Source organism: Rhinatrema bivittatum, chromosome 3 (genome assembly GCF_901001135.1).
Source record: "Rhinatrema bivittatum chromosome 3, aRhiBiv1.1, whole genome shotgun sequence".
NCBI lineage: Eukaryota > Metazoa > Chordata > Amphibia > Gymnophiona > Rhinatrematidae > Rhinatrema > Rhinatrema bivittatum.
The window spans coordinates 180430584-180446738 of NC_042617.1; the positions used below are offsets into that span (position 1 = coordinate 180430584).

Here is a 16155-nt window from a genome sequence, read left to right on the forward strand (position 1 = left end):
TATATATTTCTAATTGCCTGTTATTTTGTTCCTTTCTATTTTGGATCCTCCAGTGTCTATAAGCTTGAGGGCTTATAGACACTGTTATTTTTCTTTTTCATATTTGGGTTATGTTTGTAATGGAAAAGATTTCACCGTGTCTCAACCAGGGTACTTCTGTATGTAATAGAGTTGTTCTATGTACATTTTTTGCTTTAGTTATTGGACATCAATACAAACATAAGCAACTGTATGTTAGAAAGATTTCGTAGAGGCTCTGTATATTTCAGGGAAGTAAATAAATCATTTTATGTAAGTTTTTAGATGAGCCCTCTTTATTACTGCATAATACATTAGCAACTTTATTGCATAATGCATAATTCTGTTATGAATCTGGTACCAACGTGGACCCTTGGCCCGAGGTGGTGTTGCACTCCCTGTGGGGGAGACCTTCACAGGTCCCCACCATCAGGAGGCGAGGCCGGATGGGAAGCAGGGGGCTAGCTGGAGCTTTTCCACTACCAACCCACGTTCTCCACAGGTTGAGCCACAACCGACTGGTCTTAGGTGGGCCCATGCATGGATGATCCCGAAGGCATGGCTGAACGAGATGGAGGGTCATGAGGGACCAAAGGCTAAAGCAGATGGAAGACGTGGTCATGTCCGGGACTCGGAGGCAGGCTGCAGAGGATGTGGACAGGTCCAGTCCAGGGGTCAGAAGCAGGTGGCAGAAGACATGGTCAGGTCTGGTCCAGGGGTCAAAGGCAGGCAGCAGGAGATGTGGTCAGGTCCGGTCCAGGGGTCAGAGGCAGGCAGCAGAAGAAAAGGTCAAGCAGCAAGCCAGGTGAAGAGCCAAGTTCAGTCCGAGGGAAGAGGAGTCCAGAACAGGAGCAGGAGGGCAGGATCCAAAATGCAGGATCCGGAATGCTGGATCAAGAACGTTCAAGAGCACGCCAAAGAAGACAGCGAGGAGACCTGTTACCAAGCCACCTGCTGGGAGCCCGATGCAGCCTTAAATAGGCTAAGGTTGTTGATGTCATCCAGAGGGACTGGCAGCATTTTCCCACCGCCGACCCTTTAAATTCTAGCTGGAGCCACATGCGCGCATGTAGAGGAGGCCCATGCCGGGGCGGCAGTCGGCAGCATCCCGGCCGCCGAAGATGCAGGAGAGGCCCCAGTTGTGTTGAGGAGAGGCAACCTGCATCGGAAGCGGCTTCCCACAGCCACCAGCGAGCCAGGGCCTTCCGCCAATGCTGGAGGCCTTTGGAAGTTGAGTGGGGCTGGCCATGAAGCCCCATGGCTGGTGAGCGTAACACTACTCCCTCTTCTAGGCCCCCCTCCAGGAGGTTTAGGCTTCCTAGGGTGGAAGGCATGGAACTGCTTAATCAGGTCCTTATCTATTATGTTGGAAGTGGGTTCCCAGGAATTTTCTTCTGGGCCAAAGCCCTCCCAGGCAAGCAGATATTCCCACCTTCGGCCTCTTTTCCTCACGTCCAGTACGTCGCACATCTGGTAGGTGGTGTCAGTTTCTGAAGATAGTGGTTGCAGTTCGGGCAACTTCCTTGAAGGCCAGGATAGTACCAGGGGCTTTAGGAGTGAGGTGTGGAAAGAGTGGAGGATCCTTAGGGATGCTGGCAGACGGAGTTGATAAGTCACGGGGAGCACCGGGAAGGGTCTGATGTATTGTGGTGCCAATTGTATGGACGGGAACTTGAGACAAATGTAGCGTGTGCTGAGCCAGACCCTTTCGCTGAGCTTGAATTGTGGGGCCGGTCTTTGGTAGGCATCTGCGGGCTTCTTGGCTCTATGCCCTGCTTCGCACAGCAGCTGCTGTGTGTGGTTCCAAAGGAGGTGCAACTCCTGTGCCATAAACTGAGCCGCGAGTGAAGGGACGGTCAATGGTAGCAGCAGGGGAGGAAGCAGTTGCCTTCCGTAGACAACCTGGAAGGGCGAGGATCCGGGGGCAGAGGACAGGTGAGAGTTGAGGGTGAACTCTGCCCAGGCAAGTAATGCTGCCTAGTCTTTCTGGCATGTGTTGACGTAGGTACAGAGAAATTGCTTCAAGGTGCTGTTGGTCCTCTCCGCTTGCCCGTTCACCTGTGGGTGGTAGGCAGTTGTGAAGTCCAATGTGATGTCAAATTTTTTGCAAAGGGCTCTCCAGTACTTGGCTGTGAATTGAGTTCTGCAGTCGGATAGCACATGTTTGGGGAGACTGTGGAGGCAAAAGATATGTTAGACAAAGAGTTGTGCCAGTTGAGGAGCAGAGGGGAGGCCAAGTAGGGCGATGAAATGTGACATTTTGGAGAAGCGGTCAATTACCACCCAGATGGTAGTATTGCCATCAGAGGGCGGAAGGTCCACGATGAAGCCAGTTGAAATGTGCGTCCAAGGCTCCTTGGGGGCTGGTAGTGGCTGTAATAACTCCCAAGGTCAGCCCACCAGGGGTTTTTGCTGGGCGCAGACATGGCATGAGTCCACATAGGTCTGGACGTCCCTTCTCATATTGGGATTCTCATAGAATCTTTGGCGAGAGGCAAGGGTTCGAGCGTGTCTTGGGTGGCCCGCGATGTGGGAATCGTGTTCCCAAAACAGCACCTTGTCGCAGAGTCTACGTGGCACGACTGTTTTCCCAGGTGGAATGGTTACAGTGGTGGAGAGTAGTACTCATACAGGGTCTATAATATGCTGTGGTGGTTCGGCAGCATCTTCAGGAGTGAAGGATCGTGAGAGGCTGTCAGTTCTGAGGTTTTTGGCTGTGGGTAGGTAACGGAGCACAAACTCAAAGCGAGCGAAGAAGAGGGCCCATTGGGCTTGATTTGGGTTTAGACGCTGGGTCTATCTGGAATCCTTGTCTGGAGACTATGTAACCCAGAAATGGCAGACTCTCCCTCTTGAAGGAACATTTCTCAAGTTTGGCAAATAACTGATTGTCCCGGAGGCATTGGAGTACACAGGAGACATCTCGGCAGTGGGTCTTGAGGTCTTTGGAGAACACCAAAATGTCATCTAGGTAAATGACTATGCATTCGTACAGTATATCCTGGAATACCTTGTCCATCATATTTTGGAAGACGGTCGGCGCATTGCAAAGTCCAAACGGCATTACCGAGTATCATAATGGCCGTCTCTGGTATTGAAAGCCGTCTTCCACTTGTCACCTTCCTGGATGCGAATCAGGTTGTAGGCCCCCCGCAGGTCCAACTTGGAGAACACTCTGGCCCCTTGTTAGATGGTCAAACAGTTTCTTGATGAGCGGCAAAAGGTAGCGGTCCTTTTGGTTGATGGCTTTCAAACCCCTGTAGTCGATACATGGACAAAACGTCCCGTCCTTCTTTGCCACGAAGAAAAAGCCTGCCCCTGGTGAGAAGGTAGATCGCTGGATGAAGCCTTTGGCTAGGTCTCGGTAAGGGATAGTGGGTAGACCTGGCCTCAGGGAAGCTCTGTGTCAGGCAGGAGGTTGATGGCACAATCATACTGGCGATGAGGTGGCAGTGTGTCCCCCCCCCTTCCTCGAGAAGACATCCGCGTAGGAGGCATATTGGGATGGAAGCCTGGTAGGGAGGGGTGAGGTCACGAGACAGTATTGGGTGGTGACTGTCTCCAGACAGGAGGTGCGGCAGGAAGGACCCCACCGGGACTACTGCAGGGACACCCAGTCAAATTGGGGGGAGAGCTGCTGCCAAGGTAGACCGAGGACCACGGGGTGAATTGCTTTGTCGGTGATGTGGAACACCAAGCGCTCCACATGGAGGAGCCTATGCAGAGCTTAACAGGAATGGTGGTGTGGGTGATCCTGCCTGGTAGGGGTTCACCATGGATGGATGAGAGCACGAGTGGCACCAGGGAGAGACAGGTGGGAATCTGGAGGTGTTTCACCTGCTGGTTCAGGATGAAGTTGCCTCCCGCACCGGAGTCCACGCGTGCTAAGGTATGAAAGTAATGGTTACCCACCTAGAGTGTCACGGGAAGGGTAAGTGGGAGAGCTGTTGAAGTCAGGCCTAGGGGCAGTCCCCCACCATGACCTAGGCCCGAGAGCTTACCTGACATACCGGGCAATGGGCTATTACATGCCCAGCCTCTCCGCAATACAGGCAGAGCCCAGATTGCCGGCATTGGAAGCCTTCTTCTGAGGTTAGCTTGCCGTGACCCAGCTGCATGGCTTCCTCTGCAGTGGCCCCAATCGGAGCAGGGCTCTGCTTGGGAGAGGGAGAACGCCGGGAGTGTTGGGAAGCGGGTGGATGCCTCTTCGAAGGTTGTACTTCTCAGGACCGTTCCTGGAGTCGGCAGTCTGTGCGGCCGGCTACATCCATGAGTGTGTCTCTGGAGGTAGGCAACTCGCGGACCGCCAGCTCGTCCTTTATCCGGGCAGCCAGTCCATCTAGGAAAATGGAGTGTAAGCAGTCCTCGCCCTCAGTGGAGTTCCGAGGTCAGGGTATGGAACTTGATAACGTAGTCTGTTAAGGAACAGGAGCCGTGGCATAGGTGGTGGAGAGACGAGCCAGAGGTAGTCTGCTGGCCAAGATCATCGAAGATAGTGCGGAAGAGGGCCAAGAAGCCTTGTAGGTCCCGCAGGACAGGGTCAGCGCGCTCCCACAGTGTAGAGCCCAGGCTAAGGCCTTGCCGTCCAGGAGGGAAAGGATATAGGTGGTTCTGGTGGCATCATCAGGGAAGAGCGTGGACTGGAGGCAGAAGTGCATATTGCACTGATTCAGGAAGCTTGACAGTGTTGAGGATCCCCAGAGAAACGTGGAGGAGCAGTGAGCAGGATGACGGGAAGTGCCATCGGCATGGGAGCCGTGTAGCCCAAAGCAGGAGGAGCCGACGGGCCAGAGGGGACCGCGGAATCCAGACGAGTGCCAAGCCACTCCACTGCCATAGCGAGGGTTTCTAAGATCTTCTGCTGTTCATGGATCTTCTGAGTCAGGCCTGGGATGGCCTGCGAGGCGGATGCCTCCACTGGTTCCGTGGGCTTGGCAATCTGTTACCAACGTGGACCCTTGGCCTGAGGTGGTATTGGTGCTACCTTTGGGGGAGGCCCCCAAGATGTGGGAGCGTGCTGACCCTGTCCTGCAATGTTCTCTCAACCTAGCTTGATGGACTCTCTACCTAGGTAACATCAGCTAGGTTGAGAGTACCTTGCACAAATCTCATCTTTGGATGAGTTTCCTCACTTCGAAGGTCATCGAATCTTCACAAGAGAGCACTGTTCTATTCGTACGTCTCACTTTGAATGTCAAAGTGGCCCCTAACCCTTACACTAATACCTAAACCTCACCTCGAGTGACTAGGTGGGCCTCCCATAGAGATATACATACCAATCTAGTGTGTGGGCATTACAGCTAGGCTGGCTCTCTAGGAGCTTAAACCAACTAAACATGGTCCACTGGGTTAGTGCATTTTGATAAATCCAGGCCTAAGTTTGTACCTGAGGCAATGGAGGGTAACCTGACTTACCCAAGCCACAAGGAGCAACAGTGGGACTCAAACCCTGGTCTGCTGGTTTATAAGCCCACTGCTCTAACCACTAGGCTACTCCTCCACTTTAACAAGGCAAGAAAAAACTGCGAGGCCAAATGTTACATAAATAAATATATAATGTGTAATCTTTATTTTTGTAATAAAAATATAAAAAATACACAGGCTTTTATTGGGTTATGTCTGCCAAGGACTTTTATTCAGAACTACCCAATATTTTTCCTTAGCTCCCTTTCCCATGTAACCATCACAAAGCTATGCAACTAGGTTCTAGAGCCTTCACAGAAACTGTGGTCCTGGAACTTGAAATGCATGTGCCCTAGGTCTAACCTCTGGGTATCGCTTTTGAGGTGAGGCTCCTTATCCCAGGAACCCTGTTCTCTAACAGGTAACATAGGTGTAATCAATTTTTAAACATGTCAAAATTGCTCCCATACAAATTTATGGGAGCTGCATGAATCCAACAATGTCCAAGCTTGTACTTAAGGCAGCTTCATGAGGAATAAATGTGTATTTTGGCTGGAGGGCTGCCTGAGGTGAATAGAAGGTGTGTATGTCTGTGTGTGGGTTAATGGTCATTTATAGGCAGATCCTTGTGCAAAGTGAAATGCATTAATAATAAAGCATCTATGATATCTTCTACTTTTGCATGTTCCAGGTATCTTTTTTCAAGCCATGACAAATATACAGGGTCATTTATCAAAATGAGTTATCAAGGGCATTAGGGCCCTGACACCCACAATAACGCCATATCGCATGCGATATTTATCGCAACGCATGGTGCGAATGCAAATTTTTGGAATTCATTCAAAGGGGAGGAGTTGGGAAGGATCTATGAAAATGAGGGGAATTATCGCAGCATGCAATAGCATAATGCATGTTATTGCACACTTTTAAGGCTTTAAATACAGTAACTACACCTTTTTTCCTGGCATTAAGCTGTGCAATATGCCCAAAATGGAATTTGTGATATTTATTGTGAGTTCTGTTTTGTGCAGGGAGAGGGGAGAGTGGAGTGGAGTGAGAGAGAGAGCCTCTGAGGTGGCACACATAATTGTTATATATATATATATATATATATATATATATATATACCACTATAGGAGGGTCATCTAGTAACTGAAGGTGAGGTTTTGGTGGTGGTCTTGGGTTTTGGGGCCAGTTTTACATGCACAATGAGACGTACAAATAGCACAGTACACATCAGAGAAGATTTGACATGATTTTGAGAGAGAAAAGTCACACAAAGATGAGATTTCTACAATGTTCTCTCACCCTAGCGTGATGGACTCTCTACCAGGGTACTATCAAGCTAGGTGAGAGAACACTGTAGAAATCTCATCTTTGTGTGACTTTCTTCTCTCAAAATCATGTCAAATCTTCACTGATGTGTACTGTGCTATTTGTACGTCTCACTGTGCATGTAAAACTGGCCCCAAAACCTCACCTCGAGTATAAATAGTTGACTACTATGCAACTCTTATAAGGGGTCTCCCCCTTCCCCTTCCCTACACATGCAAGCTACCATTTTAAAAGACACATGTTTATTGTGTGGTACTGATTGGGTAGGAGGTCTGAGTGAACTGGGGGGAGTTCAGGCTGAAAAAAAACCCAGAAAGAAATGGTGGACTAATTGGTATAGTGGTTAATTTCATTTACGCTGAAATATTTTAAAATTGGCCAACTTATATATGTAAATCAAGACTTGTCTGAATAAGTCTTACTTTATTTTGCTGCATAAATTTTATGTGCTTATATGTTTTAAATAGACAGGAAAAGTACACACATTCAATGTATTGCTATATGTGGATTCAATGCATTGCATGTGTTCAATTTTGTGGGATAGAGCTATGCATATTTTATAAACGGCCACACTGCTCTGAATATGCCTGATAAAATGCATGTATATTATACACAGGTTATAAAATATTTGCATAGATCCGCTTGCGGCCATATGCTCTTATATGCCCCCACATGCATTTTTTTTGAAAATTATTCTCTGTGAAACTTAACAGCAGAATATTATAGGGAGGCATAGTCAGCAAGACGTTGAGCAGATAAGTTATCCAGCTAAAGTTAGCTGGATAACTGGTCCTGATTAAAGTTTTCCAGCAAACTGTAGATGGATAACATTCAATTTGACTGGGCAGATTTTGAATATAACCAGTTATAAAGTTATCCGGCTATATTTAGCTGGTTAAGATTGCAGGCCTACTGTACCTAACGTTCCCCACGCGAAATCCAATGCTCCGCGCGCCCCCCCCCCCCCCCCCCCCTGCTTCCATGCCCTGTAAAATGATAAAAAATATTTATAATTTCCAGGACCCCCCCCCCCAAAGCCATACCCTCCCACTCTCCCGTTACCTTATTACCCTTTATTTTTCTGCCCGAATCGTGGTAGGCTTCTAACAAAGCGCTTACAGAGCCACACCAGAAGCCTAAGCAGAAAAATAAAGGATAATAAGGTAACAGGAAGGTTTAGCTGGGGGGGGGGGGGGGGGAGGGGAGGTGGTGGAGCCCCTGGAAAGTATACATTTAGTTTTTATCATTTTACAGGTCACAGAAGCAGGGGAGGGGGAGGAGGGAAGGGGTGAGAGCAGGACTTGCCGCAGCATGTAGTTTAACAACAGGAAGGGGAGTTTTTGGGGGGGAGGGAGGTGATGCAGGCTCCGCCCAGCAGGGCCAACCATTGGATCTCGGGCAAGGGACGTTAGGGTCAGTACGCCTGTGATTTTTTTTTTTAATTTTTTTTAAGTCTTACTACTCCTTTTAACCAGCTATATTCTTTTTGAATATTAATTAATATTAATTAATTCCTCCTTTTATGTCTCATGCATTTTTGGCAGAACACAAATGTCTCCAGCAGTCCAAATGGTTTGGAATGATTTGAACCCTCATTGAATATTTCATGATATGCATGAACAAAGCAGAGTATTAATATGGTTCTGCTATTTCAGGCTTCTTAGATGCTGAAATTATTGGAAATAAGTCTGACAATAAAAAAAATACGCTGGAAGTAACTGTGATTGTTACCATTGCATCGCCAGGTGAAGCCCCATTGTCCCTACCTGAGACTGCCTCCCACTGTACAAAAATGAATTTACTTTCAGTCATTTTATTTTAAATAGTTTTACCTTTTTATATTATTTTCTTATTTTCCTTTTTATGGTGTTTTCTTATTTTCCTTTGACATCTTTACCAGGGCAAGTATCTTTGTGAAAAGTTGAAAGAACTGAAGTCTCGAAATATTGAGATAAAATTAATGAGTGATGTACAACTGAACACCTCAGAGGTATTGCAAGACATGAAAAAAAATGGTAAGACCAAGCTCTTTGTCATCATTCTGTGTTCGAGTGTTGTATTTATTTATTTATTATTTTTATATACCGACATTCGATCTGTATTGTGTGCAGTAGCATTCCCTGATACAATTTTTAGCTGCTTTTTGACATATACAAATGAAATGACATTCTGCCTAAAAGAGAGCAGCAAATTTTATATTAGTACTGTGCAGCCAAATTCACTTGCAAGAGCATTCCTGGTACAAGATTATCTTTTCAAAGTGCCAACACATTTCTTCTTATGGAAATATTTTTTTGTTTGGAGAGCATGCTGATCAAGAGGACGTTATCTGAACCCAAGAGCACCAATGTAAGAGGAACTTTGTGTACTTTTAAAAGCCTTTAAGATTACTTGCCACAGAGTTTGCGTTTAACAGCTCCGCTTCATATAACTCTAGAAGGCAGGGGTCACAGTGTGTGGCAGCGTGCTTAGTAATCCTTAGCTGTAATGATTAGAAGCATGTGAAAGACAAGCAGCTTTGCTTTATGGACTTAGCAATTACAGTTATCAGTTGACAGGGACTGGTTTAAGCAACATGTTCTCTTGCACAGAGGAATTTTAAAGTGCCAGGTTAGTGGCACTGATAGTACGGCTAACACTACTATGCACCAAGGACTGTTATTAAGCAGAAAAGTCTTAATCGCATCTTGCTTGGCATATTTTCTGCAATGTAAAATAATATATTGACTCTCTTTACCGTGATTTTCATAGGGAGTTTTTAGTTTTCTACCTCATAAATTATGCTAAGAAGTTTGTAGAATGCCTGAGGTAAGAGGATCCATCTTGGTGGCATGTATACCCGACAATTGAACTATCATTTGCTTCACCTGGCACTATAAGGATGGGCAGATAATAAATCTAAATGTAGCCCCTCTTCTAGGGATGACTAGTAAGGTGAGGGTCACATTCAGACACAGAGCTAAGCCCTTTCAAGTCTCCATAAACCCCACTATAGATTCTCCGAATGGGGGGAGGGTATATCACCAGGATCCAAGGTGACCAAAATGATAAAGGGGATGGAACGGCTCCCCTGTGAGGAAAGGCTAAAGAGGTTAGGACTGTTCAGCTTGGAGAAGAGACAGCTGTGGAGGGATATGATAGAGGTCTACAAAATCATGAAAGGTCTTGAACGGGTAAATGTGAATTGATTATTTACTCTTCCAGATAATATAAAGACTAGGGGGCACTCCATGAAGTTAGCAAGTAGCTCATTTAAAACAAATTGGAGAAAATTCTTTTTCACTCAACGCATAAGTAAGCTCTGGAGTTCATTGCCAGAGGATGTGGTTATGGCAGTTAGTGTAACTGGGTTTAAGAAAGGTTTGGATAAGTTCCTAGAGCAGACATCCATTAACTGCTATTAATCAATAAGGATTAGTGGGTTGGGATCTATTCATTTGCAGGTGAATTTTAAATGGGCCACGTGTGTAAACAAATAGGTGTTACAAGCAGAAGTGCCAGGCCCAAGGAAAGGGGCAGTATGGGGGCGGGGAGGGGCGGGACTGGAGGCAGCCAGTACAGTGGCCATTTGTCGCTGCGCCGGAAGCGTGCACCTGCAGTCGGCTGATACATGCAAGTTGCTTCTGCTCCAACGGAGCAGTAAGCAAAAAAAAAAGAAAGAAAAGGTAGGAAAAAGGGTTTAGGGGGAGGAGAGGGGAGGAGAGGAGAGGGGAAGGGGAAGGGAGGTTAGGTAGTGGGGTAAGGAAGTTCCCTCCCAGTCTGCTCCTTAATTGGAGCCGGTGCGCGCATGTTATAAAAATGGCGCATCCATGCCAGGAAGCGCGCGTGTGCACCTTTAAAAATCTAACCTCTTAATGTCTGGGTTCTTGCTATGAGACTAAGTCAGGTGAAATTAACAGTGAAATCCAGGAGTACAGTATGGAGGATTCTTGGCTTTGTAACACAAGATTGAGAATATTGCTACTTCAGGCATGTCATCACAATACTTTATGTATTCCAGTGATGTATTGTCATTCTGGAAGAGAGAGCGTTCTGAATTCTGGAAGTTGTAGAAATAAATTGAACTCAACTGGTCAAAAGTACTGCAGATTAACAAACTAATACTATTGCTTTTTTCTCCTCATCTGTAATTTTTTGGATGTTTGAACAAGGAATTAGTGACTTAATTTGAATTGTTTCTGAATTAGAGAGAGGGGGGCATGCATATTTGGTATGGTTTGGCAGCTCTTATCAATCATTAAAATCGTGGTGCTACATTCTACGTAGACCAAAAGCTGACCATCTGGAACTACTTCTACTCCTCTCCTTCTTTGCCTCAATAATCCCACTGTGAGGATGATGAAATAATTGCTTGGACTCCTATCCATATTCAAAAGCCAAAAGATATCCATCTAAATGGCAAATGTGGCATATTCAACCACTTATCTGACTAAATTATAGCCGAATAAGTAATTATCCAGCTGTAATTTAGATGGATAAAAAAGAGGCATTTTTAGGGTGTTTCGGGGAGCAGTTGAGTTATCCAGCTAACCGAGGCCTGGATTTATCAAAATGCACTAAATACCACATACGAGAGAAAAAGGGATGTGTTTTATGGTAATAGGCAGTTTATTGCAATTTGCGCTCATACCTATGCAAAGAGCTAAGTTACTGCAAATTGTGATAACTTTTTCACACTTTGAGATAAGTGCAGTATTTCCTACATACAACCACTGGGGGTGGGGGGGGGGGGGGAAACCATGTTTACTATGAGAGAGAGAGAACACCTAGCCATAATGCCCCCCCCAACATCAAGCTAGATTGAGAGAACATTGCACAAATCTCATCTGTGAGTGAGTTTCCTCACTCCGAGGGTCATCAAATCTTCACAAGAGAGCTTCGTACGTCTAACTTTGAATGTCAAAGTGGCCCCTAACCCCTACACTAATACCTAAACCTCACCTCGAGTTACTAGGTGGGCCTCCCATAGAGATATAAATACCTATCTATTGTTGGGGGGCATTATGACTAGTCTCTCTCTCTCTCTCTCTCTCTCTCTCTCTCTCTCTCTCTCTCTCTCTCTCCCAGAGTGAGGAGCATCTAGGTAATTCTCCAACATCTGGGTGAGATTTACTAGATCCTCCAGAAGTCAGCACTCTCCTTGGTAGATGGGTATGTAAATTCAGTAGTCTGTGAATTTCAGAATATGTTCTTTTTGTTAAGAACTTTTAAGTTAGGTGATTGCATAATATTTTGGTTATGCTTCCTGTCTGCGATATTTGTTGGAAGACTTGTGTCTTTTTGTCTTTTTATGTTTTACTATTGCTTTTATGCTTGTTTTTCTTATGGAGTGCACCCTCAGGCCCGGTTAGGAGCTTGGAAGCACGGTCCATCTGGAGAGGAATGTGAGCCCTTGAGCAACAGCACGACTCAGTGAGGAGCCCCAAGACACACCACGGGAGGTGAGCTGGTACAAGCAGGGCCAGAGCAGGCACAAGGCTGGAGCGAAGACAACAATGACTGAAGATACTGACCCTCCACCGGACCTGCACACTTCAGAAAGACCATCAACGCAATGGTGGTCTTTGAACAGTCCTCCTACCGTTCCAAGCCCTTTCAGACCTGCCGCTGGGTAAGGGCAAGAAGTGGCAGGCTGGACGGAGGCCAGGAGCAGACGAAGGTTCAGGCGAAGACATGGACACTTGGACAAAGACTCAGGCGAGGACTTGGATACTTGGACGAAGACTCAGGTGAAGACGTGGATACTTGGACGAAGACTCAAGCAGGAATTCAAGGATACTCCAAAGACTTGGACAAGGATTCAAGGTATATGGATCATTTGGAAGTTCAAATAGGGATTCAGGACACAGGTGAAGTACTGGGTGAGCACTGCCTCGCAGCGCGCCCTACACAGTCCACCCGTGGGGCTGGTCGCGGACCACGCTGAATTCGAAGCAGACTCCAGACGAGGTAATGGAGGCTGAGACTGGAACATAGCGAAGATACCGGAGAGGCCTGCACCGGGACGCGCCCTACACAGCCGCCTGTGGCTGGTCACAGACCATGCTGGACGGAGCAGGTTCTGACAGAGTCTTAGGCATGGACGGACACAAATGCAAGAGGCACCGAAGACCGGAACAGGATTCAAGATACAGGATTCTCAGATAACTCGGGATTCAAGACTTAGGACTCAAGCAGAAGTCTTCCAGAGGCTTGCACTGCGGAGGAGAAGATGGCCTTGTACCATGAGGCACCCTACACAGCCTGCCCAAGGGCTGGTCACAGACCACAATAATGGCACGCCAGGAAGGTGGACATCAAGGAACCTGGGAACTGGATGCAGAGATGAGGATCAGATGGAAGAAGTCAAGACCGGACAGCGGACATCAGGAACAAGGAACATGGCACCTCAGGACTTAGAACATCAGGGCATCTGGACACGGAACATCAGGAACAGAAGACAGGTGACGAGGGAGCTCCGATGAGGGACAAGACCAGGAACATCAAGGAGATGAAGATCAGGAACACAAAGAACATGGAATGAAGATCTATCAAGGCACAGAAGACCATGGAAGACTTGGAACTGAAGAAGATCACAGCGATGTGCAAACCCGATCCGAAGGCCCTAACTGAAGGCAGGGAGGGCCCTTTTATAGGGCTGAAGCAGGAAGTAGTGGATGACATCATCGATGAGGGCCACGGGGCTTTTCCCACCGCTAGCCCTTTTAATCTTGGGTTGAGGTGCGCGCCCGCACCTAAAGAGAGCCAGGAAGAGAGAGAGAGACGCTGGAGGCATCCCTCCCATGTGGAGGGCCCAAGGAGGAGCGGCTCCCTGCCTCAGAGATGAAGGAAGACAGCAGGCATTGGCAGGGATGGCTTCCCTGCTGTCTAAAGAACCCGGCAGCGGCTCCAGCCGTGAAGACGAAGCAGAAGCGGCAGCCTCAGCTGGTGAAGAAGGGCTCCCGGCAATGGCTCGGCCCTGCCACTTAAAGCAGAGAACAGCTGGGAGAGGTAGGGGACCTGCCCACACGTGTCGCAGGCAGGTTCACAACAGTTTTATTGTACCTTGCTTTGAACCGTGGATGTGCGCGGGTAATACATTTTTTTAAATAAATAAAATAAATATTCATCTTTTGGCACTTTGTTAATGTCCTTCACTATTCACTTCCCTGTCTCTATGTTCTCTTACATATGTAAATGCATTTTTGCTTTTATACTTGAAATTGTTGTTGAATGAATCTACTTCGTTGAGTGACAGCAGCAGCTGGTGTTTGCCTCTACATGATTTCTACCTCTGCCTCCGAATCAAACTCTGTATCACTCTCTCTTTTGCTCTCCTCCTCCTCCTGAGGCATAGGTTTTCCTCTAAGTTTTGCTTTGTTATATAAGAATGTGCATTAGTTTGAAACATCAATGACCTTCCCTATTTTGTTTCATTTTGTTTTCAAATGTTATTTATTTATTTTAAAGGATTTGTTTCCCGCACAAATACCAAACTGTTTGGGGTGGATTACAGATTCTCAAACGTATAAAAGATCAAATAAAAACTCACATCAAATGACAATACAAGTCAAAGCTCCTAATTAGTTAGGACATATTCAGCCATGCTGTTTGGCAACAAATCATGGTCTCCCAGCTCAGTGGGATTCCAGGTTACAGTGGGCCAGTTCAGTGTGATTCTAATTCACAGAATGCCTGTGCAAAGAGATAACATCTTTAGCACCTTCCTGAATGATTTAGTGCATGTGATAGAATGAAGAGAGTCAGAAAGAGTTCCACAATTTTGGACCAGCAATTGAGAGTGCCCTCTCCCTAGTTAACTCCAGGTGAAAGGCCCTAGGAGATGGGATCTCCAAAAAGCTTTTGTTAGCAGATCTGAGTGTACGAACCAGTACGTAAATGCGTAACATAAATCACTGAACCATAGAACTGAATCATTATGAAGTACTTTACCAATTAATGTGAGAATCTTGAATTCTGATGCTTAGTGGAAGCCAGTGCAAGGATACAAGAACCAAGATGATGTGGTTGCGCATCCTTGTATCAGTCAGTAGATGCGCAGCAGAGTTTGAATTATCTGCACAGAGCAGATAGTGCTGTTGAAAGGCCAATGTAAAGGGCATTACAGTAGTCAAGAATGGTCAAAATCAAAGTCTGTAGTACAGAGTGAAAATTGGAGGGGCAAGCAGTGGTTTTAGGTGTCTGAGAAGATGTAATGTGTTAAAGGAATTTTCAACCAGACTGGATATTTTCTTCATGAATAAATGTATATCAGTAGTTATACTGAGGTTTCTTACATATTGTTTGACTGGAATGGAACAAAAGAAAAAACAACAAAAAGTTGTTTTCCTTTTGATTTGTTATGTAAAAAAAAAAAAAGGTGGAAACCCCCCCCCCTCTGTCGCTGACCCAAAGCTTCCCCAGGGCCTCCCTAGGTCCAACCAAAAGCTTCCCTGTCTCCTCCCCAGGATCGACCCAAGGTCTCCCTGGGGCTTCCCTGAAGCCAACCCAAGGCTTCCCTAGTGCTTCCTTGGACCTCTCTGACGGTCCTCCCAAAATGTCTGCCAGGCCCATAATCTCCCCCAGCCCCCAAAAAATCTGCCAAGGCACAGGGCCCAGGACCTCTCTGGGACCCTCTGATTTCCTTCCAAAACATATTTTGCTAGGGCATGATCCCCTCCAATCCTCCTTCATCTCCTTTGAAAAAGGCTAGGGACTACCCTGGCTCCCACCTACCCCTGCCATGGGGGTTCTATTAGCAACAAAGGAGGGTACTCATTCACCTCCTATTACTTAAATGTCCCTTTAAAAATGGCACCAGCTAGCTTTGAGACTGAAACCATTGTGACATGAAAATGATGCTAGTCTCAGGGCTGACCAGTGCCATTCTGTTGTATGGCTGTACAAGCATACAGGGCCCCGGCTTTAGGGATGTGCATTCATTTTCAGCGAATGTGCAATCTGCAACACATAAGTCCCTATTAGTTGTATTCGTGGGTTTGCGAAATGCATGGCGATCCCCCATGAATAAAACATATCATATTAGTTTCATTCTTTTGGTTTGCAGTGATTTCTTAGTGGCCGTTTGAAATAGGAAAAGGCCACGTGGGAGTATCCATAGCAAAAACCAGCCCTTTCCTGTGAGTCATAAGTGACCTCACAGCCCTGTCATAGAGTGGGTCAAACAGGTTGGCAAGGAGACAAGAATGCAACCTATCAGAGCTAAGCATTTTCCTAATGCAACCAATCACCGTTCTCACTCAGTGCTCTGTGACGCTGTTCCTGATGATGCTATATTATTTATACCTTAAGCACGCGGCATGCCATGCTCTCTCTTTGCGGGGATGGTCCGGGGAGGTGGATTTACTCAGAGCAAGTCTGATTGTCTCAAATCTATATTCAATTGCTAGCTACTTTGAT

General features: G+C 46.5%; 1 protein-coding gene across 9 annotated transcripts in view; it reads left to right on the forward strand.

Moving 5' to 3' along the window:
- The window catches only part of PLD5 (phospholipase D family member 5), a 718242-nt gene that overhangs the window by 457087 nt on the left and 245000 nt on the right, over positions 1-16155 (forward strand). For all 9 annotated transcript variants that reach the window (XM_029593995.1, XM_029593996.1, XM_029593990.1 and 6 more), the window contains one exon: positions 8657-8771. In XM_029593995.1, coding sequence (XP_029449855.1) covers positions 8657-8771 — 115 coding nt within the window. The remainder of the gene's footprint in view (positions 1-8656; positions 8772-16155) is intronic.